This window comes from Aethalodelphis obliquidens, unplaced genomic scaffold (genome assembly GCF_003676395.1).
Source record: "Aethalodelphis obliquidens isolate GAN/ISIS:26980383/991018 unplaced genomic scaffold, ASM367639v1 scaffold32, whole genome shotgun sequence".
Taxonomy (NCBI): domain Eukaryota; kingdom Metazoa; phylum Chordata; class Mammalia; order Artiodactyla; family Delphinidae; genus Aethalodelphis; species Aethalodelphis obliquidens.
Window position 1 is genome coordinate 20,152,883 of NW_020837976.1, and position 26,721 is coordinate 20,179,603.

The 26,721-nt window shown below is 35.7% G+C and overlaps 1 protein-coding gene and 1 pseudogene across 5 annotated transcripts in view; both read left to right on the plus strand.

Annotated features, from left to right (window-relative positions):
- PIK3C3 (phosphatidylinositol 3-kinase catalytic subunit type 3) overlaps positions 1 to 26,721 on the plus strand; it is a 157,737-nt gene that overhangs the window by 58,691 nt on the left and 72,325 nt on the right. For 2 of the 5 annotated variants that reach the window (XM_027127842.1, XM_027127847.1), the window contains exons 8-13: positions 2,122 to 2,226; positions 3,035 to 3,127; positions 11,412 to 11,630; positions 19,841 to 19,995; positions 21,593 to 21,683; positions 25,383 to 25,450. In XM_027127842.1, coding sequence (XP_026983643.1) covers positions 2,122 to 2,226; positions 3,035 to 3,127; positions 11,412 to 11,630; positions 19,841 to 19,995; positions 21,593 to 21,683; positions 25,383 to 25,450 — 731 coding nt within the window. The remainder of the gene's footprint in view (positions 1 to 2,121; positions 2,227 to 3,034; positions 3,128 to 11,411; positions 11,631 to 19,840; positions 19,996 to 21,592; positions 21,684 to 25,382; positions 25,451 to 26,721) is intronic. The other 3 variants (XM_027127843.1, XM_027127846.1, XM_027127845.1) reach the window with 3 other exon arrangements.
- Positions 22,768 to 24,489, plus strand: LOC113631373 (integrin beta-1-binding protein 1 pseudogene; annotated as a pseudogene).

Here is a 26,721-nt window from a genome sequence, read left to right on the forward strand (position 1 = left end):
ATGTACCACAATGTTCATTGCAGCTGTATTTACAATAGCCAGGACATGGAAGCAACCTAAGTGTCCATCGACAGCTGAATGGATAAAGAAGTTGTGGCACATATATACAATGGAATTTACTCAGCCAGAAAAAGAAACGACACTGAGTTATTTGTAGCGAGGTGGATGGACCTAGAGTCCGTCGTACAGAGTGAAGTAAGTCAGAAGAGAAAAACAAATACCATATGCTAACCCATATATATGGAATCTAAAAAAAAAGAAAATATGGTCATGAAGAACCTGGGGCAAGACGGGAATAAAGATGCAGACCACTAGAGAATGGACTTGAGGACACGGGGAGGGGGAAGTGTATGCTGGGACAAAGTGAGAGAGTGGTAATATATATATGGACATATATACACTCCCAAATGTAAAATGGATAGCTAGTGGGAAGCAGTCGCATAGCACAGGGAGATTAGCTTGGTGCTTTGTGACCAGCTAGAAGGGTGGGATAGGGAGGGTGGGAGGGAGGGAGATGCAAGAAGGAAGAGATATGGGGATATATGTATATGTATAGCTGATTCACTTTGTTATAAAGCAGAAACTAACACACCATTGTAAAGCAATTATACTCCAATAGAAACGTTAAAAAATAAAAATAAAATTGACACTGAATTTTCATTATAAAATCAAATTGTATTTTGCATTCTGGATATTTGAAACACACTAATGGTTACCTTCAAAATGGTTGAGAGTATTCAAGTTTTGTCATACTGGGACCATATTAACTCCTACCAAAATGTCAGGTAAATGAGATGTCTGTATATTTAGTGTATTTTTTCCTAAAGAAAACGCTCGTCAACAATTATAGGTTTAATATTATGGATGCTGTAATTAAAAAACAAAGATCTAGGACCTCTGTCAACAATTTTTAGTTTTAAATACAATCAAGGAAAAACAAAACAAAAAATTAAGAAAAAAAGCTACCCTCCTTACCCCCATGTTAAAAAATTTTAATTTGTATCCATTAGTATTAACTAAACAGAGGAATATATTTTAACAAACATTGAGTGCCGCTAAGCTGGTATATCACTGTATCAGACAATAAAACAGACTCTACAGTTACAAGTGTGGCAAATGGACTGGTAGAACTGACTAAAAATCCCAGAACTAGATCCAAGTACATATGTAAATTGACGAAGGTGGCATTTCATCACTGGAGCATAGTGTTGGGGAATGAGCCATTTGGAAAAAGATGAAATTGAATCAAATCCACACATCACACCATACATAAGGAAAAACTCCAAATGAATCAGGGATTTAAATATTATAAAATGAAACCTTACTAGTACTTTACTATCAGTGTAGGGAAAGACTTTCTAACGTTGAGTCAAAATCCAGAAGCAACAAAAGAAATGATTGATAAGTTTGACTATGTTAAAAAATTTGCATGGCAAAAGCACTGTTAAGTCAAAAGACAGTTGAAAAACTGGGAGAAACTATTTGTGACATACATCACAGACAAAGAACTGATTTATCTAATGTGTAAAGAACTCTTAAAAACTGAAGAATAAAGGACCAAAAAGCAAAATTAGGAAAAAAACATGAACAGACAATTCACACATGAAAAAGTGAATAAAATAAAGTCTCTTAAGCAAAGACAGTATGTTCAAAACTAATGATTTTGGCCATAGGTAAAATAGTTAAGCATTTTGGTCATTCATTGTCCCTGCCCTCGGTTACTACTGGCAGTTAAACTCTAAGATGATAATACAATTATATCACGAAGTCACTAGTAGCTCATAGGAAGCGGGAGTGCTTTAATCTGAGCTGCCAGGGGAGATTTTGGAATGAAGGTAACATTTGAGTGGGTAGAGGGTATAAAACCCTGAATACAATGGAGAGTTAAAACAGGAAACTGGAATGGCATGCTCAAGTGCGCCTGGTGAAGCATAAGTTATGCTTACTTTCCCTATCACCACAAGATACATAGGAGACTAAAGTTGTAACACGAATAAAATGTTAAATATTATAAACTGGTCTTAAATAAGTAACTATTTACTTTTCTATTTCTAAGTGGCTGTTGAAACTGCTTACTGGTGAAATTTACATTGTTGCTTAATATTCTTAAATAATTTATAGGAAAATTTAGTTGAGAGCAAACACCACAAACTTGCCCGGAGTTTAAGAAGTGGACCTTCTGACCACGATCTCAAACCTAATGCTGCCACAAGAGATCAACTGAATGTAAGAGAATTTATAAAATATTAATTTAAAAATAATTAAGTGGGTATTTTGGTTGCAACTGATGCGATAGCACATCACTTAAAAGTGATTCAGACACAGGTTAATGAACCCTATGTAATTTCAACAACTTCACATTTCTGTAGTTTTATATCATTTGGGGGCTTTCAGGAAATATATTAGCCCTAGAGACAGAACTGCAAATAGTATATGCTTTCTTGATATAGTGTTCTTAGAAACTGGCCCTAAGATACATTGCCTGAGCTTCCACTGACTTAACAAGAGAAATGTTTATCATTTGGGTGTTTTTTTTTTTTTTTTCTTTTCCTTGTGTGTGTGTTGGGGGGAGGGGACTTTTTCCCTCATTTTTATTTTTTAAAAAATGTTTTATACAATTTTTAAGGGTTACTTTCCATTTGCAGTTATTACAAATTATTGTCTCTGTTCCCTGCGTTGTACAATCCTTGAGCCTATCTTGCATGCAGTAGTTTGGTGGGGGCGAGCTTTTGTTATTTGGATTTGTTGTGTCTTTGGTTGAAGTAAATTAGCTCTGCAATTACATACTTTTTTTCTAATATGGAACTTGACTTTTTTTTATCTTATCTTTTTCTCCTCTTATACTCTAATATACTTTTTGAACTGATAAATGCAGCAAATTTAAGTCTTACTTGGCTGCATGTATATTCTCCTTGCTTCTGTAATAGTTCAATTATAGATATATTTAAATGAATGAAAAATTTTGAATGAAATGGAAATATATAGGAAGATTTTTTTTATTTGACAAAAGTAGTTTTTTTTTTCTTTGTTGTAGATTATTGTGAGTTATCCACCAACCAAGCAACTTACATATGAAGAACAAGATCTTGTATGGAAGTTTAGATATTATCTTACTAATCAAGAAAAAGTGAGTTTCTTGAATATTTTCATATATAAAATTATCTATAAACTTTGTTGCTAATGAGCAAAATGAAGTAAAACTGCCATAGAAATACAGACTTATTGTCAAACTTGAAAAAAGAAAGGTTTATAGAGTAATATATATCGTTACTCCATTTTTTAAAAAGTTAAAACACAAAGACACAGGTACCTATTTGTTGATGTATAGACAATGTCTGAATGGGTTAAGTCAGAGAGACTTGGGCTCAGTTTCCAGCACTACAACTTATTCTTACTGGGTAAGGTGAGGCAAGTTGCTTTGGAAGGTTTGTTTCCTCGTTTTTCTAATTATGACAACTCTCCTTCACAGGTGAGATAATACAGATGGTTGGGTACTTAATGCATAGTAGGTGCAGAGTAAATGTTGACTCACTTTATCTTCATTCTTCTCACCTCTTTGAGCCTGGGTGGCCGGCAAAAGATTTATGTTATTTAAAGAACTATAGAATTCTGGAGGAGATGTGGCTAGAGAGAGAGTATGAGAAATGTAATTTGAAATGGTAAATTGAGTTGGTGGAATGGCATCCAGCTTGGCAAGAGGATAGAGGCTAGGTCAGAACTAGACGTTTGCTTTCCATAATGAAACTATGGAGTAGATAAAGTTTCTGGAGAGAGAGAATTGGGATGAAGCACTAGACTTGAGTGTAGAGACTTAGTTTTGAGGCTTACTATTTATTACTATTTATTGTCACAAAGAAGCTTTTTGACTGCTTTAGTTTCCTCATATTTAATATGAGTCCATTAAATTATAGTGAACGTTAAGTCTCTTCTAGTTCATAAAATAGTCAGTAAATTCTTAGAACATAGGTTCAAAGACTGTTAAGGTATAATAATAATAACCAGCATTTATTAAACAACCACTGTGTGTCAGAGATATTTGATATCCCACAACAACCCCACAATATAGATATTATTGTTACTATTCTACAGATGAGGAAACCTGAGTCTTAGAGAGATTAAGGAACCTGTGCAGAATCAAAGCTTATAAATGCTGCTGCTTGATAGGCTCACATTTATGAGTTAGTAGAGAAGGTAGTCATAGAAAAGAGGATTATACAGAAAATACAGCATCATGCATGCCATAACAGGAATTCTGAAATGCATTGTGGGCAAAACAGAGAAGCATCAGGAAAATTAATATCTGTCAGATATATAATTATTTGAGAATGAATGAATGTTTACAATCTTATGAGATTGTCTTTAGCTACTTTGTTAACTTGTTTTTCTGAAACAATTGTATTTCCTTTAGTCTCTAAAGTAAAGATAAAAATCCAGTTACAGCTCACTTTAACTCTTCAGCTTTTCTTCTTTATGTTTTATTGATGCCTTGGGAAATTCTTTGTAGATGAATCATATCCATCCTCTTTTATATCTATGACAAGAATGAGAGAGGAATTTTAAATTTGCTATAGCTTTTGAGTGTTATTCTCTTTATCCCTGCAAAGAAGGAAAGATTCATCAGCAGAAGCACAGGTTTATGATTTTTGTGTTTTATAAAAAGATTGAGTTAGTATCGTGATACTCTGTTAAATGAATAACCTTGGTCACAGAAATTGCATCTTGAATGCAGCACAGTGCTGTCTAAAAATACGCAGTAAGATATTGAATTAAACTTGTTAGAATGTATAGGTTCAAGAAGCATAGAATAGATTTACAAAGAAGAACTCCCTTAGATAGAAAGGCTTCCAAGGAAAACTATGTTTTAACAAGTCGTCACTTCCCACTGAAATTCAATTACTTCTAGATATGTGTAAAAGAAAAATGCTCAAGTGATATAAAGTGTGTGACAAGTTTCATTTAACTAATTGATTTCAACTTTTTGAAAGGTAGGTGATGAAACTTCACTTCTCAGGACATATTACAGGATTCTTAAGATCACTAGAGTAGAGTAAACACTGTTTTTTGTTTAGGGAGCACTTTTCAGAAAGCCAAATATATATTGGTCTTGAAGTAACCAAAGGAATTATTAAAATAGCTACATTTGTATCTTTGTAATAATTTAAAATGGGTTTTGTAGAAAATAAATACTCCTGTACCATTGTCCTTTAATTTATTTATAAAAGAAATTCGTTCAGTGCCAGTTTCTCAGGAACTGTGATTTAGGTTATTTGACAGTTGAGCCCTAAGGCTGAAAAGATTTCGTAGAGAGAAAGCAGTGCTCAGGAAACAAGTTGGTGGAAATTGGTTCTTACAAAGTTGTACTTCTTATTTATTTTTTTAAATAAATAATTTAAATAATAATAAATTTGGTCTTTCCACCTATTTTTTTCTAAATGACCTGTCTTAAGTATTTCGGATAAAAAGCCCTCTAGTCTAGACTTGATGTTGTACCTGAAAAGTTCACAGTAATAAGTTTGTCCAACAAAATCAGTTGAATTTATGAAGTATGTTTAATTTTGTGGTCCATAGCATATAGGAAGTGACTCATTTTTGCAGAACTCAAAATGTGACTATTGTAACTTTTTAAATTCAACTTTAAAAAAAAAAATCAGCTTTTAACATGGTAAATGGCCTTTCTTATTAAAATGTTAATAAAAAATAACCGTTATATTAATGCCTTTCCATTATGCTTAGGGAACAAAAATAGTAGGAAGAGTCATAATGGTGAAGGTAATAGTGATGCACACTGAATGCTCTTATGAGGCTGCTTCTGAGACAGTGACATCAGGACAATAATATTTGTGCCTCCTGGCAAGAAGTTGATGGCAGACAATAGCAGAAATGAATTCAATTCAGCAAGCATTTGGTATCAACTCTTGGCCTAGAGTTATTTAAGGCTCTGAGCTTCGAGGTATTATGTCCCTGTAAATTTCATATAAATTAAAACTGTTTTGGGGAAACTGTTAAAATTAAACTGTTTTGGGGAAAACCAAAATGGAAAAGTAGAGGATAGTAACTGATAAAGGGTCACTGTCTTATTAGTAAACAGTTAGGTAATTACTATAGTAGAGATGTGAAGGAGAACAAGATCAGTGTGCTAAGATATGAGGGAGGTTTTACAGAGCCAAGATTTGTCTTGAAGTTTGAACAAACTTTGATGGTCATTCTTATTTGATGATCATTTTTCATGGGAAAGAAAAGCATGAATAAGGCAGAGTGCTAGGTTCAGGAGACAGAAAAGTTTGTATGAAACATTCTTTAAATAGAAAAGGTGGAATCAGATTGTAATGAGCCTTGAATTCTGTGGTTCGGAGTTGGATATCACTGGCAATAGGAAACCCCTAAAGCAAACAGAATGTGTCTAAGTAAGTGATGTTTTAAGGAAGATGAACCAGGTGGATTGGAGCAGAGCTGAGAATGAAAAAAGAGACATAATTAGGAGGCTTATGTATGGATTTTGAGAGCTGTATTGGAGAGCAAAGGAAGGGGAGGATAATGTGTAAAATGACTTGGAGGTAATTCCCAAGAATTAGGCCTGAGTGACTGAAATAAGGAAATATGGCAAGTGGAAGGGGCAGAGTAAGGAGATATTTCGTTTTTGAATGTTTTGAATTTAAAATATTAGAATAGCTGTGATACGGTGATATAATAAGAAATCATATATTTGGTCTTCATCTCTGGTTCCTGGCACAGAGTTTCTAAAACCCTAGGAATTTCGTGAGTAGTAAGGATGAGAGGAGTGTCTTTTGTTTTTCATAATAAGCCCCTTTCAACTATACTTGTATTTATGGTAATGAGGTGACTCTTGGAGAGTGGGGCTCATTGCCAAAAGAACCAAACCTCTGATTAGAGGGTTGGAATTTTCAGCCCCACCCTTGACCTCTGTGGAGGGAGGAGGAGAGATCGTAAAGGGGCTGGGGATAGAATTAATAACTCAAGAATGGCTAATGATTTAATCAATTGTGTCTACGTTATGGAATCTCTATGAAAACCTATAGAGCTTTTGGGTTGGTGAATGCATCAGTATGCTAGGAAGGTGGCACATTCCTAACTATGGGGACAGAAGCTCCTGTGCTTAGGACCCTTCCGGACCTCGCCTAATGTACCTCTTCACCTGGTTATTCATTTATATCTTTTATAATAAATTATATCTTTTATAATAAAAGATATATCATTTATATCTTTTATAATATATTTCTCTGAATTCTTTGTGCCATTATAGCAAATTATTGAGCCTGAGGAAGGGTCATGGGAATCCCCAATATGTAACCAAGCTGGGCTGAAGTATGGGTACCTGAGAATCCAGTGTTTGCTCTTGGTATCTGAAATGGGAAGCAGTCTTATGAGACTAACCCCTTAACCTCTGCAATCTGCACTGAGTGTCAGAATTCAGTTAAATTGTAGAACACTTAGTGTCTGCAGAGAATTAGGGAATTGGTTCATGTGGACAACCCACACATTTGATGTCAGAAGTGTCTTGAGTAGAACAGGTTTTCCTTTAACAACATGGTAGTAATTTCCAAAATTTAGTTGGTAGAAGTTAATATTAGAAATATATATGACAAATACAGTGTTTTCAGCTCTGAAATGTGATCATGATTCTAAAAGTAGGAGATAACAATGAAGTGATTCTAAGATCAGAAAGGAGGTTAACAAAATATTTATTGCTATTAATATAAAACATGGTAATACATACAATAATGTTAACATTTGATGCTGGACTCAACAACAAAAATAGAACAATAATATCAGAGTTGAAATAATTAACATTTATCAACTATTTATTATATATATATATATCCTGTTTTAAGCATTTATATTCATTAACTTATTTAATTTTTACCACGACCTTATGAGATAGATCACTTAAAAGTTAAATAATGTGCTCCATGTGACACAGTAATAATTGATGGAGCTGGAAATTAAGATTTAAACCCAAACACCTTGGCTTAGTCTAAAGCCTATACTATCTGTGGAAGCTCTAGGGATAAAATTGCATTTGAATCCTGTACCTTTGTTTTACATAGATCAATAAATCATCTTTAAAGGACCTGAGATTAAGTATCATCATTATTATCGCTGTCTTCAAATTGTTACACTTCCTTTCTTTCTCATTACTCTTCTTGTTTCCTCCTTCATTGTATTATCTCCTTGTTTACATTTGTAACGTTTAGCATTATCAAGTTGTGAAATCTTTGTACAGTGTCTTAAGTTCCCTGGCAGCATTGTATTCTGTAAATCTTACTAATAAATCTATAAATCTGAGAATCTGGGAGTTAGATTGTTTTGGTTGCTGAACTGAGTACATCAGCCTGCTGCAAGATTTGCTTATAATAAGTACATACCTGCACATTTCTATTAAGACTACTGATGTACTGTGAAATGGCAAAGCTTTCACTGTAGTTGTTTAAGAAGTATTGCTTTGTTTCCACATTCAGTCTAGAAATACATTTTGGAAGTGAAAAATAAATGCATAGAATAAGTTAGGAGGGCAGTCCATGTTTTTATATGGAGAGCAAGCACTGCACTAAATGGTGTGCAGGAGGTGCAGAAGAAATGGATAGCTATCCTTGGGGGATGCAGACTCCAGTTGTAGGCATAAGAATGCCCAGAAAAGCATTTGGTAGTTAGAAGAGCATCATTTAAATGAAGATAGTAAAACTGAGGCAGCTACTAAAAGAAGAGCTGAAAGTTGCTGAAAACTGCCTGGAAAAGTTGAGATTTTGACAAGCTGGCCTTAAATAAGATGACACTAAAGTTTTGGCGAAGAGTATAAGGAAGGAAGGAACTCCTTGTAGACGGAAGTTAGACAGTCATTATAAAATAGGTTAGCTTGGTTGAAGCATAGAGGGGCAATGAGAGCTTAATGAGAGTCACAGGTTTGGATTGTGGTGAGAGGTATCAAGGAATGTTTTGAGAAAGAAGCCAAGGTTTAAAAAACAATAAAAATGATTTCACTGTCTAAATACAATGAGTACTTTGGAAATTAGTCACTGGAATTACTTAGGTAAATATTGGGTCTCTTTTGGTCAGAGATATTATAAGGTAAATTTCTGCTGACAGTGGAAGTTTGTGCTAATAAAATCACTTCCAGCTTGAGTGTCTGACAGTCTGTGAAATGATTAGAAAAGAAACTGGTGTTGAAGCTCTTAGCTAGAAGGCTGTGCCAAACTCTAGGTGTTTGGTATAGTGAGAGTCAATCTGAGGGGAACAACAGGAAATATTGTCAGGAAATAATTGACCGGAATTGGGAATGGATTTGAGACAGGAGGGAAGTGGGCAGGGCACAACCATTAAAAGAATGATACAACCATTAAGAACAGGATACCACAAAAACTGGTTAGAACCTAATAGGCCCAAGATGGCAGAAGATTTGACTTCCGGGAGACCTTGAGCCTCATTATATACTCATTGTAATACATTAGCTAAATGACACACCCACAGGCGCCATGACAGTTCTGAGGCCAGCCATAAAAGGCCAGAAAGTGGGCGGTGGCCCAATTCCTGGAAATCTCTGCCCCTTCCCTAAAATAGTTGGAATAATCCTCCCTTCTGGTAGCCTATGAAATTACCCAGCCCATAAAAACTAACCACCCCCACATTTCTGGGCCACTCTTGCCTTTTGAGACAGACTGTGTTCTGTCTATGGAACGTGTATCTCCCATGACCACTCTCCTCAGACGGCCCACTCTCTGTCTGTGGAGTGTGTATCTCTCTAAATAAACCTGCTTTCACTTTCCTGTGTTTGGCTCTTGAATTCTTTCCTGTGCGAATCCAAGGACCCTCACTAGGTGGCCAGTCCCAGGGACTCACTCAAGACCTGGGACATGACCCTCCTCTTGCACCCCATTTTTTTCCTACAACAGATTTAGGAAATAAGTGTTGGTGGAGTAATGGCTCCAAGGGGCATGGGCCTAGCTAAGTAGGAGATGCAGTGCCTTAATGATAAGGAGGAGCCATCTGGTGTAACATGCATAGGCTGGGGGTCAGTGGATTTAGATTCTGGGTCTAGCCTGTCACCATTTTGAGACGATGGGCAAGCCACTTCACTGAGATTATATACAAATTTGAGCACTGGACTAGATCATCTCCATAGTGCCTTTTTCCTTAATTTAGTTAAATTAAAGAGTAAGTTAGGGAATGGGAATGAAGATTCCTTTTATGTCATACTAACGAGTAATTGTGTTTTATTGTCCAAGTGAACATTTTTGAGAACTTGATTAGTTTACTAATGAAAATATTTTTAATTGGGCAGAGCAGGAATTTAAAATTTTGAAGTTATCTTTGTTCAAGAGATGAATTCATAGAGGAAGAGAAAAGAAAATGTCTTGGGATCAGCCAGGAAAGTGTTGCCAGTAGGGAGATCTGGCAATAGGGACTGCTTTTTATGGAAAACAGGTATAAACCTTTCTTTAAAGAGCATTTATTGTTATGCAGCCATTAATGATATGCTCAAAGGTAGTTTACTTACCCAACAGTCTTATGAAGACTTCGCTACCTTTCTAAAGAAGTGAGGCTCCAGAATGATTCTGCAAACAGCCAGCTGAATCAGAATATATATACAGAAGCTGGAGCTTCTATGTATTTATCTATTTTTATTATTGTTACTGTGGAATTTTTGTCTTTTTTTAAATGTTTTTTTAAATTGTGGTAAAAATCACATAATATAAAACATACTATTTTAACCATATTTAACTGTACAGTTCAGTGGCACTAATAAGTACATTCACATTGTTGTGCAACTCTCACCATCATCCATCTCCCGAATTTTTCACCTTCCTAAACTGAAACTCTGTCCCCATTAAACACTAATTCCCCAATAGTTACTTCTCTGTGTAAAAGAGACATACATATTTGACTTCATTTGAGTCCTTGTATGTGAGTATCTAGGAAAACCATTGACTCTGGGAGGTGTTCAAGTGTGGGGTTCTGCCCTTCTTGACTTTGGGCTCTCATTCACTGGCTGCAATCTCTTATGTCTCACATGTCGATGTTGTAAAATGAAGGTTTTCTCTAAGGTATCTCAGAGTTCGTGAGACATGCATCAACTATTTCCCTGTCTTGAGGTCTGCAGTGTTTTAAAATAACGAAAGCAAAATGAAGAAAAGCTGAAGAAAATTTAAAAATTCACAGTGGTTTGACCTGAAAAAAACATAGTTACAAGGAACATGATTTTTTTTTTCCTCGTTCTGCAGTGTTTTTCTAGGATTGTGTGTATACTAAACACTAAACAAAGTGTTTATGTAAGGAGTCAGTCGTTGACTTTGTGACTCTGCCATCAAGTCCAAGCTGAGCTCTGCCTAGTCACCCTTGACCCTTCCTATCCCAGAATAAGCTGTTACTTCTAATTCTTAAACCTTTTCTGATTTTAGGCTTTGACGAAGTTCTTGAAATGTGTTAATTGGGATCTACCCCAGGAGGCCAAACAGGCATTGGAACTTCTGGGAAAATGGAAGCCAATGGATGTAGAGGATTCCTTGGAGCTGTTGTCCTCTCATTACACCAATCCAACAGTGAGGCGTTATGCTGTTGCCCGGTTACGGCAGGCAGATGATGAGGTCCATTGTTATTCATTACTCCTCTTCAACTGGGTGAATTTTAAACTAGAGCCTGATTATGGACTCTGTGTGTGAGAGAGAGAGAGAGAGAGAGAGAGAGAGAGAGAGAGAGAGTGAGTGTGTGTGTGTGTGTGTGTGTGTGTGTGTGTGTGTGTGTGTGTGTGTATGAGAGAGAGAGAGGGAAATTTTTTAAAGGGAACTGGATATACTATGTGTGTTTGCAGAAGCAAAATTAAACTATTCCTCCAAGGACTCCTCTGAAATGAAAATTTACTTCCTGATCTGTTACGTGATAGGCCAGTCTCTCCCAGGACATTTACCTGGCAGTAGAGCTTGTATTGCTCTGTCTGGAAAAAGGAATTCTAGTGAAAAATGGTTTAATGCAGTACCAGCTAGGGAATAATTCGGATTCCCTCTATCAGTCAGTCTACAACAAGCCACATTTAATTGTAGCCTTGAAAAGCCCTTGGGGCCTTTAAAGCATAGAGGTGCATGGTCATCATATTCTCTTTCAAACCCCTCCTTTAAACTTTGAGCTACTGACAATTATGTGTATATGTAGATTTTCTGAAGGTGGTTTTGAATCCTCTGGAAAGGAAAGACTACAAACATTATGATGGCTATTTATATACATATAAGGCCACCAGGGAAGGTAGAAAACTCTGTTGACCCAAAGCATTGCTGGATTTTGAATTTTAGTAATTTCCTAATACGGTAGATGAATTCACTAATTTTTTTACTTACTAATTTTTATAGAGGGAATGTGTTCTCAAACATAACCTAATAGTTTATGCTAGCCTGCAAGGCTTATGGAATATGGGATGACTCTTCTCAATCCTCAATATATATAGGAGTGCCAATCATTATTTTGAATTCAAAGTGGTATCTGAATTTCAAGAAGCAAAATGCAGCATTTATTAAGGTTGATAGTTGTATATGTATTTAATTACAATAAAATTTAAACACTGAAGTAAGTAGTATAGTGAATGCTCATACATAATTTACCCATCTTCAGCAGCTGCCAACTCATAGACAATTTGTTTCATCTCTAACACCAATTATTCTCTCCTCCACATTCCCTACCCTCCTCTAGATTATTTTGAGGTAAGTCTCAGATATTGTATAATTTTATTGGAATAGGATGTTTTTCACTCTCCTATCAAAGAACAATTCCTAGCATTGTGATTCAGCATATTATCTTCTCTGTGATTGTTTTTACTATATCACAAGTAAAAAATTATTACAATATTTATTTAAAATAGTGAAATGTTTGTTTTGAAATTCATTAGAAGTTTCACTTTAGTCATTAAGTCTTTATCTACGTTTGACATGAGTCAAACAGAAAGGCCTCTGGGCTATAGTTAAGATAGTCCCCCTCAACATGGGTTCAGACTTTAAATAGAAATACTGTAAATCATTGTTTTTGATTGCCTGACTTTGTTGCCTTACAAGCTTAGAGGCTAAGCATTTGATTGTCTCTGGAGTTAACAGTATTCATGCAAGTACTGAACTATTTCTAGACCATTTTATAATTTTTGTTATGACGTAAAGAATAATGATAGAAATACTGCATGCATCCTAAACTGCAAAATATGGTTGTTAGTTTTGGGTTTTTTTTTTTTTTTTTTGCGGTACGCGGGCCTCTCACTGTTGTGGCCTCTCCCGGAGCACAGGCTCCGGACGCGCAGGCTCAGCGGCCATGGCTCATGGGCCTAGCCGCTCCGTGGCATGTGGTATCTTCCCAGACCGGGGCACGAACCCATGTCCCCTGCATCGGCAGGCGGACTCTCAACCACTGCACCACCAGGGAAGCCCTTGGGGTGTTTTTGAGGTTTGTGTATACTTAGCTTAAAAATAAAAGGTCTTTTAGTTCAGTTTCTACTGACTCTTCAGATGTATATTAAGATTTGAATTTTGTCTTTTCTCTGACTATGTACCTGTATGTCTTTGGGAACATATATTATTCTCACCTCGGTTTCCCATCCAAAAAATAGTGATAACAGCTGCTTATGTCACTTGACAGTTATGAAGAAAAAATTATCTGGGGCAGAATTTTGAAAATTGTACTCATACAGTTATGCTGAAGGATTGTAAATTTATATTATGTCAATTTTGTACTAAAATCATTCATGTTGTACCTTTCATTTCTAATCGTTTTAAAATTTCTCCTTGCTTTTGCTTTGTCTGTGGAATAGTATAACATTTATGGTTTTATAAACTTCAAATGTTTTTTGGTATTTCAGAGGATAATATAACCATATATTGGGTTGGTCAAGAAGTTCCTTTGGTTTTTAAGTAAAAGACACATTTTTCATTTTCACCAAGAACTTTATTGAACAGTGTATTCACCATTTTGTTCCACCACCATCTGCCATTTTTCAGGCAACTTCATAATTCCATCTTCCCAAAACTTTTTATCTTTTTGAGCAAAAAACTGTTCCAGGTGCCTTTTACAGTCTTCCAGGGAATTGAAATTTTTTCCATTAAGAGAATTTTATAATGACCGAAATAAATGGAAATCCGAAGATGCAATGTCTGGTGAATACAGCAGATAAATCAGAACTTCCCAGCTGTAACAGTTTTTGACTGGTCATCAAAGAAACATGCGGTCTTGCATTATCCTGATGGAAAATTATGCATTTTCTGTTGACTAATTCCGGACGCTTTTCGTTGAGTGCTGCTTTCAGTTGGTCTAATTAGGAGCAGTACTTGTTGGAATTGATCGTTTGGTTTTCCGGAAGGAGCTCATCATAGAGGACTCCCTTCCAATCCCACCATATACACAACATCACCTTCTTTGGATGAAGATCATTTAGCCTTTGGTGTGGTTGGTGGTGGTTCATTTCACTTTCCCCACGATCTCTTCCATTCCACATTATTGTACTACTTTTCATCTACTTTTCATCTCCCGTCACAATTTGTTTTAAAAACAGAACGTTTTCGTTACATTTAAGTAGAGAATTGCATGTGGAAATACGGTCAAGAAGGTTTTTTTTGCTTAACTTATGTGGAACCCAAGCAACAAAGTGATTAAGATAACCAAGCTGGTGCAAATGATTTTCAACGCTTGATTTGGATATTTTGAGTATGTCAGCTATCTCCTTCATGGTATTATGTTGATTGTTCTCAGTTAATGTTTCGATTTGATTGCCGTCAACTTCAACTGGTCTGTCCGACCATGGAGCATCGTCCAGTGAGAAATCTCCAGCATGAAACTTCGCAAACCACTTTTGACACGTTTGATCCATCACAACACCTTCTCCATTCACTGCACAAATCCTTTTTTGCATTTCAGTTGCACTTTTACCTTTCTTGAAATAATAAAGTATAATATGACGAAAATGTTGCTTTTTTTTCTTCCATCCTCAATATTAAAATGGCTACACAAAAATTCACCAATTTTGGTAAGTTTTTTTTTTAAAGGCACACTTGATATGACAGCTGTCACAATACGATCTAACAAAATTGTTTTGAAAGAAGTTAAAGACAACTAAGTGCTACTAAAGCCATCTTACGGAAAAAACATGAGCAAACCTTTTGGCAAACCCATAATGATATATAATATAATTATATAATCATAGCATCAAAGATACGTCAAAGGTCACTTTGTCTAAATATCCACATCTTGGATGACCAAAAAACTTGAATGAAAAATACTGTGTTTTATATTTGGGCAGTCTGATATTTTCAATATGCTGTAGTCCTTCCAGTAGCTAGGCCTGCCAGGCCTTTATATATGCTACTTCATTGTCTTAGTGGAGTCTTCCTGCTGTTCATCCTTAAAGCTGTAGCACAGACCTCAACATCTCTGAGAAACCTCTCTTAACCATTCCAGGAAGCAGATGGCATTTTTGTTTGTTTATTTCCTGATCCCACAGCATTTGGTTTGTTCCTTTACTATATGATATTATCATCTTTTGTTTTCTGATTCTCTTTGCTTTTAAATTGTAAATGAAATAGTAACATAGAAAGTAATATTCCTTTAACAACTCCACTTCTCCAGCCGTTTTTTATCCCTAGAAAGGTAGCCACTCTTTTATCTTTTCATATATTTTCTATGCAAATTGCAAGCATATACATGCATGTATGGTATATATTTACACCTCTTTAAAAATTAAGAAAAATAGGAATATCCTATACATATTGTTAAAACCTTGCCTTATTAATTGAACAGTATAATCTTGGATATTTTCTCATCTTCAACACATATATTTGGTGTCCATAAAGTCTGGAAACATAGGCAAATGAATATCAAGGCAAATGATGTCAAAGGCACGTTTAATCTGTAGGAAAGCACTGTGTTTTTAGACTTAATGGAAACCTGTAGATGTACCTTATTCCTTTCAAACAGCAGCATAATATTTTACTGCAAATTTATTTTATAATTTATTTAACCAGTCAGCTCCTTCTGGTAGGCAGTTGTTTTCTAATCTTTTGCTGTAACTATTTTAGTGAATAGACTTTTGAATATATGTTTTTCCATATTCTTGAATAAGTAGCTTACATTGGAATTATTGTCACAATATATATGCCTTTTACATATGCTTTTTTCTGATAATTCTTTGTGAACCTTCTGTTTTTATGCTTGTATCATACTTTTAAAAATTGCAGTTGTTTCATAATAACTTTAAATATATGATTGGATAAAACCCCTCCCTTTCTTTTTTTCTTAAACAATTTTCTTTATAATTTTTGTATATTTATTCTAAATTTAGAACAATTTTGTCATTTTCTTAAAACTCCACCAGAATCTTACGTGGAATTACATTACATTTATATATTATATTAGGGAAGATTAACATCTTTATGATATTAAATCTTCCCTCCTGGAGATACACGATTATTTCAGTCATAATTTTATAAATTTTTTTTCACATTTTAAAACATTATATTTATTCTGTGACAATTGTTACTATTATGAACTACCTCACCCCTTTTAGCTCTTATTTCTGTTTGTTGGTTAAATGTAAAACTGTGTTTTTATTTTAATATTTATGTTTTATCTAATTTCTGTAGTGATGTTTCTTGATAGTTCTGTTAAGTGTTAGGTGGGTCCCTGTAATTTGTAGGTATAGCATCATGCTGTCTGAAAAACATTGATATTTAATAATACTATGCATGAAATAGATGCTGAATTCCTAATGTTAAACTCACCATACATTTATAAAATAAATATTAATCAGTTTTTTAATATCTTTCTGAATTTGATTTGTTTAATGTTCTGTTTCAGAATTTTTAAAAGCCATATTTCTTACTATTGTGTGGCTCAAAATGAGAGAGATTCCCCATTAGAATTTGAGGAAGAAGTGGCATTTGAGATAGACAATGAAGGAAGAGAATTTTCAGAGTTGAACATGAGTTTACATGAGCAATATGAGCAAAGGCAAAGAGATTGAAAAGTACAGGAAAAATAGAAAATATTTCGCTTTAACAGAAGTGTGGGATATATGTGGCTGTCTGGGAAGCAAGGTCAGAACCCATGTATCTAACTGTAACTGTCGAACTGTAAATGTCTATATGAAGAGTTACGCTTAATTCAATAAGAAATGGGAGTGATTTTGACAGTGAACGTTGCATTTATATTCTGAAGCATTAGAATTAACTTGTTCTTGAGAAGAATGGTGATTGCTATCTAGATAGTATTTCATAGCTCTTGGGAAATTTTTACTTAATTGCCTGAAATAGAAATATGATTTTTTTGTTTGTTTTGTTTTACTTGTATGCTTATGTCCTTCATGCTTGGAGGAATTTTATATTTTCCAAGATGTGCCTGTTTAATGAGCAAACAGACTTTGTACTTACTACTGAAGTTAATTCATTTTCATACAAATGAAGGAAAGTGTAGTTTGAATACAGAATACCAGATGGCTAACATAATCAGATTGTGATGAATGACTTAAAAAGAGGAGTTTTCTTCCAAATTTCTCCTTCCTGGGGAATTTAATAGCAATGCAGCGTTTTTGATTTCATGTAGTAAGTCTTTTCTATACTTGGGAAAACACACTAGGTGATACATTCAGCAGCATTTCCAAAGCATTCAAGGCTAGCAGTGAAACTGAATTACTTATACCTCCTAAGGAGGATACTTGATTAATCTATTTTCTGTTATGTAATTTTGTTTCTTAAAATAAGCATATAAGCATACCTAGCTGTTAGATGCCATAAATCTCAAATAAAATAATAGAAAATCAAACATTTATTGATCCAATTAAAAATTGTTTATAGAAACAGAACACTATAGAGATGCTTTGGTAGTCATTTGATTTCCCTGGCCACTGATGCTGATATATTTGAGTAAGAATTAATAAGCCAGTTAACGTTTCATTTAATTTTTTGAGAAAAAATGGTATTTAGTGGTAAAATCATGTATATTGCTTTTCGTAATTAAAAGAAATGTTGACTGTCAATATAAGAAAAAAATATGAAAAGAATATATTTTGGTTTAAGTAAGGGAAAATACATTTTTGGGAAGTAGTCTGTCCTCATGGAATTTATACAATAGTAGAAATGACAAAGAGTAAATAAACAAGTAATTACAAATGCCATAGTTGTTATAGACATGAAAGGAAAGAGTGGTCCATGAAATATTTACAAGGGATTTAACCTGGTTTCTGGGCTTAAGGAAAGGTGACTAAAATTGAACTGATAGTCACAAAGTCTCAAATTATCTAATTATGAGTTTTAAGTGCCTGAGTGGCAATTGGAACTGGAAGACAATAGATGCTTTAAATTTTTTTTTTTTGAGTTTTGTGAGTTTCTTCAATTTGTAATTATTTTTTGTTTTGTTTTTTTTAAATTTGTTTATTTATTTTTGGCTATGTTGGGTCTTCATTGCTGCGTGAGGGCTTTCTTTGGTTGCGGTGAGCAGGGGCTATTCTTCGTTGCGGTGTGTGGGCAGCACAGGCTCTAGGCACAGCAGGCTTCAGTAGTTGTGGCACGTGGGCTCAGTAGTTGTGGCTCACGGGCTCTAGAGCTCAGGCTCAGTAGTTGTGGTGCATGGGCTTAGTTGCTCCACGGCATGTGGGATCTTCCCAGGCCAGGGCTTTAACCAGTTGGCAAGGCAGATTCTAAACCACTGCACCACCAGGGAAGCCCTGTAATTATTTTTAAAAGCAAAATTTTTGGAGTTTTCTTAGTAGTCATTGGGAAGGGCTAAGAACTACATTTATAGAGTAAGATAGGAAATATTTCCATTCTGAAGATTAAACCTAGAGTTTTTTTACATTAAGGGAAAAACTCAGGTAAAAACTACTCTGTTGACACTTTTTTAGTCCAAATTATTTCGATTGTCAGTAGAAGTATGAGAAATTTAGATTTAGAAATTTGTTTTCTTCAAGCCGTTATTGGTAGTTGGCAGGAAAGTACACATTTCCTTTAAGCAAGAGTGTTAAAATGTCTGTTTCATTGTATTTTCCATTTAAGAAGCAACCCAAATTCTCTAAACTCTGAACTCTTTAAACTCCAAGTTCTCTTTAAAAAAAAAAAAAAGGTAATATTTTTAAAAATCCCAACCAGAAAAGATTATGAAACAGAAACTTAGAAAACTTGAAAATTTGGAGTTTCTTATGTAATCTTAGACCTAAAATGCCATTATCTGATCTATTGCTGAAAAAAGGAACCTTTGTTAATTTCTCAGTTTTATATGAACCATCTCAGTCTTTTTTCTTTGTTTTCATTTTCACCTTGATTTTGAGATACTATTTTTTTTTAATTTTTTATTTTACATTGGAGAATATTTGATTAACAATGTTGTGTTAGTTTCAGGTGTACAGCAAAGTGATTCAGTTATACATATACATGTATCTTTTCTTTTTCAAGTTCTTTTCCCATTTAGGTTATTACAGAATATTGAGCAGAGTTCCCTGTGCTATACAGTGGGTCCTTGTTGTTTATCTATTTTAAATATTGCAATGTGTACATGTCAGTGGGATACCATTTTAAACAAGACATTTACTGGTCACTTAGTCTGTGCCAGGCACTATTCTGTGACTTTTTTCTATTAATTGATTTAATCCTCACAACTGAATCTCTAAGGTTTATATGATTATGGCCATTTTAAAGGTGAGGACCCAGTGAGGCACCAAGAGGTTAAGAAACCTAGTGATCTGCCCAAGGTAACACAGCTGATAAGTGGTAGATAAAAGTAAATTGTTAGCTTGATATTTAGGAATAATTAGACGTAACTTGTCTATAATCATATTGCATTTTTTCTAATATTAGCTTATTTTTTGTTTGTTTTCCAGGATTTGTTGATGTACCTATTACAGCTGGTCCAAGCTCTCAAATATGAAAATTTTGATGACATAAAGAATGGATTAGAACCCACCAAGAAGGATAGTCAGGGTTCAGTGTCAGAGAGTGTGTCGAATTCTGGAATAAATTCTGCAGAAATAGATAGGTACGGATATACAGGGAGGAATTATTTTCAAATCTGATAGTTTTCCACCTTTTCAGATTGTCTTCTTTTCTTTTTCCCCAGATGTACTGAACCCTAAGTTGGAAGTTTTACCAGTGAATATGGCATGTGCACTCACAGAACACAAACCACTATATTACAGGGCAGTGTTTTGCAAGCTATACAGTCAGAATTCCTTAGTTAAAATCTTTATTCTGCCACTTACTAGCTGTGTAAACTTGTGTAAATTAAATATTCTCTGTGTGGCCCCAGTTTCTCATCTTAAAAACGGGGATATAGCAATAGTAACCTTTAAGGATTGTTGAAAGATTAAATGAGTTAATACATAAAGCATTTAGAAAAGTGTCTGACACATGGTGCTTTGTGTCAGATATTGCTATTCACGCAAAAAAAAAAAAAAGAAAGATGCGGCAAGTTAGTGGACTCAAATACTTTATTGTAAAGTTGTATTTTTTACTGACTGTTTTTCACCTCTTCAGTAGTTAAAACAACCTGTTAGTTGAATTGAAAGTCAGCTATTAACAGTAATAACAATTAAGAACTCCCACCTCTGTAGCAGACACCAAGAGATGGTCCACATATATTAAACCTGTTATTAGTAGTCCTCTGAGGTAGGTATTCATATCCCTAATTTAGATATGAAGGACTGACGTAGAAGTTAAGTAAATTGCCCAAAGTTTTTTATTTTGCAAATTAGGTAGAGTTGACTCCATAGCCCTTGTTCTTTCTGTTTTGCCATTTTGCTTTTCATAAAATCTTAAAATTTGAGATAAATAGGAACATTTGGGTGAGAAATCTGAGGCTAAGGTATAAAGTTGTTTTGTGAAGGTCATGAGATTTGTCAGTGACAGAGGAGGTCTAGAATTCAGATTATCTGAATTAGTACAATTATTTTGATTATCATGTGAGTTCAAGGTTATATTTCTGAATTTTTCGTAATGATAATGCTGTTTTTATCTTCTGTTTTTCATTTGCAGGAGAACTGAGAAACAGGAAAAAAGCATTTTTTCTTACGTAGGCTGCTTTGTGTTTTTCTGTTTTTATGAGAAGAGACCTCTTACATTTTCTTCCACTGTACATTGGAGGCCTTCAGTCTCTAGTGATGCTTATTTAACTTTGTCTTACTTATGCCCCCTAGAACGTTTTATTGGAAGTCTATTTAAAATTTCATGATAGGTTGTAAACTATAACCCAGTATTTCCCAAATTATGGTCTGCTGGTCACTAATATGTATGTTTTCTAAAAAGGTTAAAAAAGGTAGGGGTTGTCTTGTGGTCAAATATGTTTGGAAGATACTGGCTTAAAGTAAAATGTACTTTTTTAAAAAAACTATAGTATTTATCAGAAACTTTAATACATGCAAACTTGCACATACATCCCAAAGAGGCTATTACCCATATTCTCTGACTATGCAGCCTCTTTTTCCAGAACATAATGTGACTCTAGTGCTGCACAGAACATACTTTAGGAAGTAGTGCTTTAACCAGACACAGTTGAGGTGAACTATGCTAAAAATGTGTATCTTCTCTTACAGAAAGAATATTTGACATATCAGTGATATCTCCTATTATTTTTTCAGCTCCCAAATTATAACCAGCCCTCTTCCTCCAGTGTCTTCCCCTCCTCCTGCATCTAAAACAAAAGAAAGTTCAGATGGTGAAAATCTGGAAGTGAGTACAAAGCTTTTCAGGTTTCCTATAGGAGAGATCCTACAAGATAAACGTTTAATGTTGGTCTTGAAAATATTGATTTTGATTAATAAACTAAATATTACAACTTTATTAAATAACCTGGTTTATGATGCATGTTTATAACTTTTCCTCCCAACAAAAAGTGCCATCTTCAGTTCAAGGCATTTTATTGGTGCTTTGGACATATAAATGAATTCAAATGCAGTGTGAAAATAAACTGGGCTTAAATATTTTTTTAAGGAAACTCAGAATATTTATTGCTAACACATTTATGAACATTACTGTAATTGTTGGTGTTTGTGATTACATTGTAGAAATGTATGACTTTGATACTAGGGGAAATACGCTAAGCTGCTGTTTTTAGCTTATACAGAAAAATTAAGTTCTTTTAGCTAAGCAGAGTAATTTTTGAGGTACGACAGGTCTTTTTGGCTAGTGCTACTCTGAAAATTATATTTGGGAGTGCATTTGCAGAAGTTGATCTTGTATGTATTGTTGATTTTTCTCCCTAAGACTTCTAATTTGAGAAGAATCTTTCACACCCCTGATGTTGAAAATAAATAATACATACTTGATATTAGAAAGAAGATTGATTTTCTAAATGTATATATTATTGCTTTTAGTAAAATTTTAGGAGTTAATGTTGATAACTGAGTGACGTTTGTTTTCAGTATTAACTGTTAACCAGAGTTTGCTTGTCTGCCTACCTCTTGATGTATTCGAAAATACTGAAAAAAAGAATTTGAAATTACAGGATCATAGAATCCTTAGGGGAGCCCTTTGAGGAATCATTCACCTCCAGTTTCATTATTTTGCCCTTTCAGAACTAAGGGATTGATTCAGTAATCAGTTCATTCACACGTTTTTGTTTTCTTTGCTTTTTTTTTTGTTTTTTTTTTTGCGGTACGCGGGCCTCTCACTGTTGTGGCCTCTCCCGTTGCGGAGCACCGGCTCCGGACGCGCAGGCTCAGCGGCCATGGCTCACGGGCCCAGCCACTCCGCGGCATGTGGGATCTTCCCAGACTGGGGCACGAACCTGTGTCCCCTGCATCGGCAGGTGGACTCTCAACCACTGCGCCACCAGGGAAGCCCGAAAAACTAACTCTTCATGGTTTGGATGATACCATACATCCCTTGTTTTCCTCTTCACCTCTCTGGCTGTTCCTTCTTGGTTTCCTTTGTCAGCACTTTCTCCGCTGCTTGACACTTTATTGTTCCTCAGGGTCCTCTTCTTTTCTCAATTTATCCTCTTGCACTAGGCTGTAGTGATAAACTCAAATTTATATTTTTAGCACACTTCTCTCATCTGAGTTTTAGATTCATATATTCCAAATATGATTTCTACTGTATATCTGACAGGCATTTCAAACTTGATGTTTCAAAATACATCTCTCTCCCCCACACACTCTTGCCTGTTTCTCACCTGGAATTTCCATCTGTGATGTAACAAATCAACCCGTTTGCTAAATCCATAAATTTGGGAATTACTGTCAATTCTTTTCTTCTTCCTACTTCCTCTCCATCAGCAAGTTCTATTAATTATATTTCCAAAATATTTTAATGATCTGTTACTTCACTCTATCTCCACTCTCACCGTTTACTCTTCTAGACTACTGTAATAGCATCCTGACTGATCTCAGGTCTGTACTATTCAGAGCAAATAGAGTCATCTTCAGAAAATGTAAATCAGATCATCTCACTCTCCTGCTTTAGATCTTTTGTTGAGTAGCGATTGCCTTGAAAATAAAATCCAGAATGGGGGTGGCTGCCGTGGCTCTGGCTGCCCTGGCGATGGGTGTCTGACCCTGATCGCAGGTGGCGGTGAGGTACCTTGTTTTTCTGACAAGAATTGACCATGTTGGAAGGAAAGGAAGCTATCTGTGCAGACTGCTGTCTGTGGAACCTTTGAAGACGATAAAATAGTGTTCGATTCTGTAGGGGGCGCCTCTGGATCAAGCTATGGTGGAAAATGTTCCAGAAAGACAAAAAGCGACAGAGCAGTAGCAGCTCCCAGAATACTGAAATCAGTACTAAGAGCAAGTCTGTAGATTCCAGCCTTGGAGGGCTTTCTTGATTCAGCACTGTGGCAAGCCTTGATATTGATTACACCCAGAGCTCAGTACAAAGCAACAGTCATTCAGATACCTGTGCAGAATTTCGAATAAAGTATGTTGGTGCCATTGAGAAACTGAAACTCTCTGAGGGGAAAAGTCTTGAAGGGCGACTAGACCTGATAAATTATATAGATGTCACCCAGCAAGATGGAAAGTTGTCTTTTGTTCCTCTGGAGGAAGAATTTATTAGTTGTTTCTAAGTATGGTATAAAAGTATCCATATCAGATCAGTATGATGTTTTGCATCGGCACACTCTATATTTTATCATCTGGATGATCTGTTATGATGATGGTCTGGGGGCAGGAAAAACCTTATTGGCTCTGAAGACCACAGATGCCAGCAACGATGAATACAGCCTGTGGGTTTACCAGTGCAGCAGCCTGGAACAAGCACAGGCAATCTGCAAAGTTTTATCCACTGCGTTTGACTCTGTATTGTCATCTGAGAAACCTTGAATTGTGCAATAAGGGGAAGTAGACTTCATGTGCAAGTTCAGCTGTTTTCTCAATAGTTCTGTTTTCAGTCTGTGGTGTTGAACTATTATAGAAATATGAGCTATCCTTTGCTCTAGATTTTCTGAAGAAAATGCAGTGTATAAAATAGCAATCATTTATTTTTCTGTTAAAATGTGTCTTATTTTTTTTTTAATAGAGAAGGGACTTCCCTGGTGGTCCAGTGGTAAAGAATCCACCTTCCAGTGCAGGGGATGCGGGTTCCATTCCTGGTCAGGGAACTAAGATCCCACATGCCGCGGGGCAACTAAGCCTGGGCGCCACAACTACTGAGCTCACGCACCTCAACTAGAGAGACTGTGTGCTGCAAACTACAGAGCCCATGCGCTCTGGAACCCACTCACCACAACTACAGAGCCCATGCACCCTGGAGCCTGCGTGCCACAGCTAGAGAAGAGAAAACCCGCATGCCACAACTAGAGAGAAGCCCGCACACTGCAGTGAAGAGCCCGTGCACCACAACGAAAGATCCCACATGCCTCAACGAAGATCCCACATGCCGCAGCTAAGACCCAATGCAGCCAAAAAAATAAAATAAAATAAATAAAATAAAATCCATACTCAGTAGTGTGACCTTAAAGGTCTTCACAATTTGGCTTTTACCTACCTTTTCAGCATCCTTTACTTTAGTGTTCACCATATTTCAGCTACATTGAGCCTTTTAAAAGTTCCTTGAACAGTTAGGTTCAGGGCCTTTGTACATATCGTCATTTTGGTCTTGCCTAAATATCACATCCTCATTGCTGCCTTCTGACCTCCCAATCTAAACTATTGCTGTGACTTCCTTTAATGCTTCTCTCCTCCACCAAATGTTAAGCTTCCAATAGGACAAGGAACTCTGCAAACCATGGCGTCCTTAGCCTCTCACATATCACCTGGTTTAGAATAAATACTGGATGGTGGGATGGAGGGATAGATGGATGCATGAAAATATGATCTGTGACATAGATATGTAGATGAAAACCGATAGGCAAATGTAGACTCTCTTATTTCCCCCTTGTTAATAGCAGATGGTAATATAATATGTATACATTTCTTTTAATTCTTTCAGCAAGATCTGTGTACCTTCTTGATATCAAGAGCCTGCAAAAACTCAACACTGGCTAATTATTTATACTGGTATGTGAAATAATTTTTTGTTTATTTTCTCATCACTGTTCAAGACTGTTTTTTCCCATACTATAAACAAAAAGGCAGTTTAAAATAAAGTATGAGCAATCATCAAAAGCCTATGCAGTATTTATATCTAGCTGTATTTCTTTTTTTTTTTTTAACATCTTTATTGGGGTATAATTGCTTTACAACGGTGTGTTAGTTTCTGCTTTATAACAAAGTGAATCAGTTATACATATACATATGCTCCTGTATCTCTTCCCTCTTGCGTCTCCCTCCCTCCCACCCTCCCTATCCCACCCCTCCAGGCGGTCACAAAGCACCTAGCTGATATCCCTGTGCCATGCGGCTACCTAGCTATCTACCTTACGTTTGTTAGTGTATATATGTCCATGCCTCTCTCTCGCCCTGTCACACTAGCTGTATTTCTTTACAACTGTGCTAATGGAAATGCTTATTAGCACCACAGTTTCTCTTCCTTTCACTAACTTTCCAGGATCTAAGATAAAACTGGGTAAGATAATCGTTTTTTTCAGTTTGATGTCTGCTTGCCTTTTATGCTATTTAAGTAGTGTAAGTATGATACTTCACTGTCCTTCAGGATTATGTATTTTCACATTATTTACTAAGACACTGGAATCATGCAAGGACAGAAAATTAGAATTTGAAGTTACTTATACATGAGGAAACTGAGGCAGAGGCATGATGTAGCTGAACTTGGTAAAACCTGAACTAGGATTGGATCATTTATCTCACATTTTGCCATTTACAGAGTATTGTCAGTGACCTTTTCTCATTTGTTCTGTGAAGTTAAATAGGGCAAGTGTAAGTATCTATTTTACATGAGAGCAGGTTTCCTGAGTGAGTTACATGAAAGAAAGAGAGGAACTGAGGCATAGAAAAGCTAACTGATTTACTGAGACACAATTAATGTGAAGCATGGCTCCCTTTATCTGTCATAGAATTCTAAAGTGTAAAGAACAAGTACCTTAAGCCACAATGAGAAATATTTTGGTTCAGTTAAAGAAAGCACTAGGATTAAACACTAGACAAGAGAGCCTTATCTAGTTTTATAGAGCAAACAAAGGGCAGAGCCAGTTGGGTAAGCTCTACCTGAAGCTTTCTGTACATTTGAGAGAACATTTTTTTAAACTTCCTGAGAGACTTGATACTTTTTTGTTGTTGTTGTTCTTGTTGTTTTTGCGGTGTGCGGGCCTCTCACTGTTGTGGCCTCTCCCGTTGAGGAGCACAGGCTCCGGACGCGCAGGCTCCGCGGC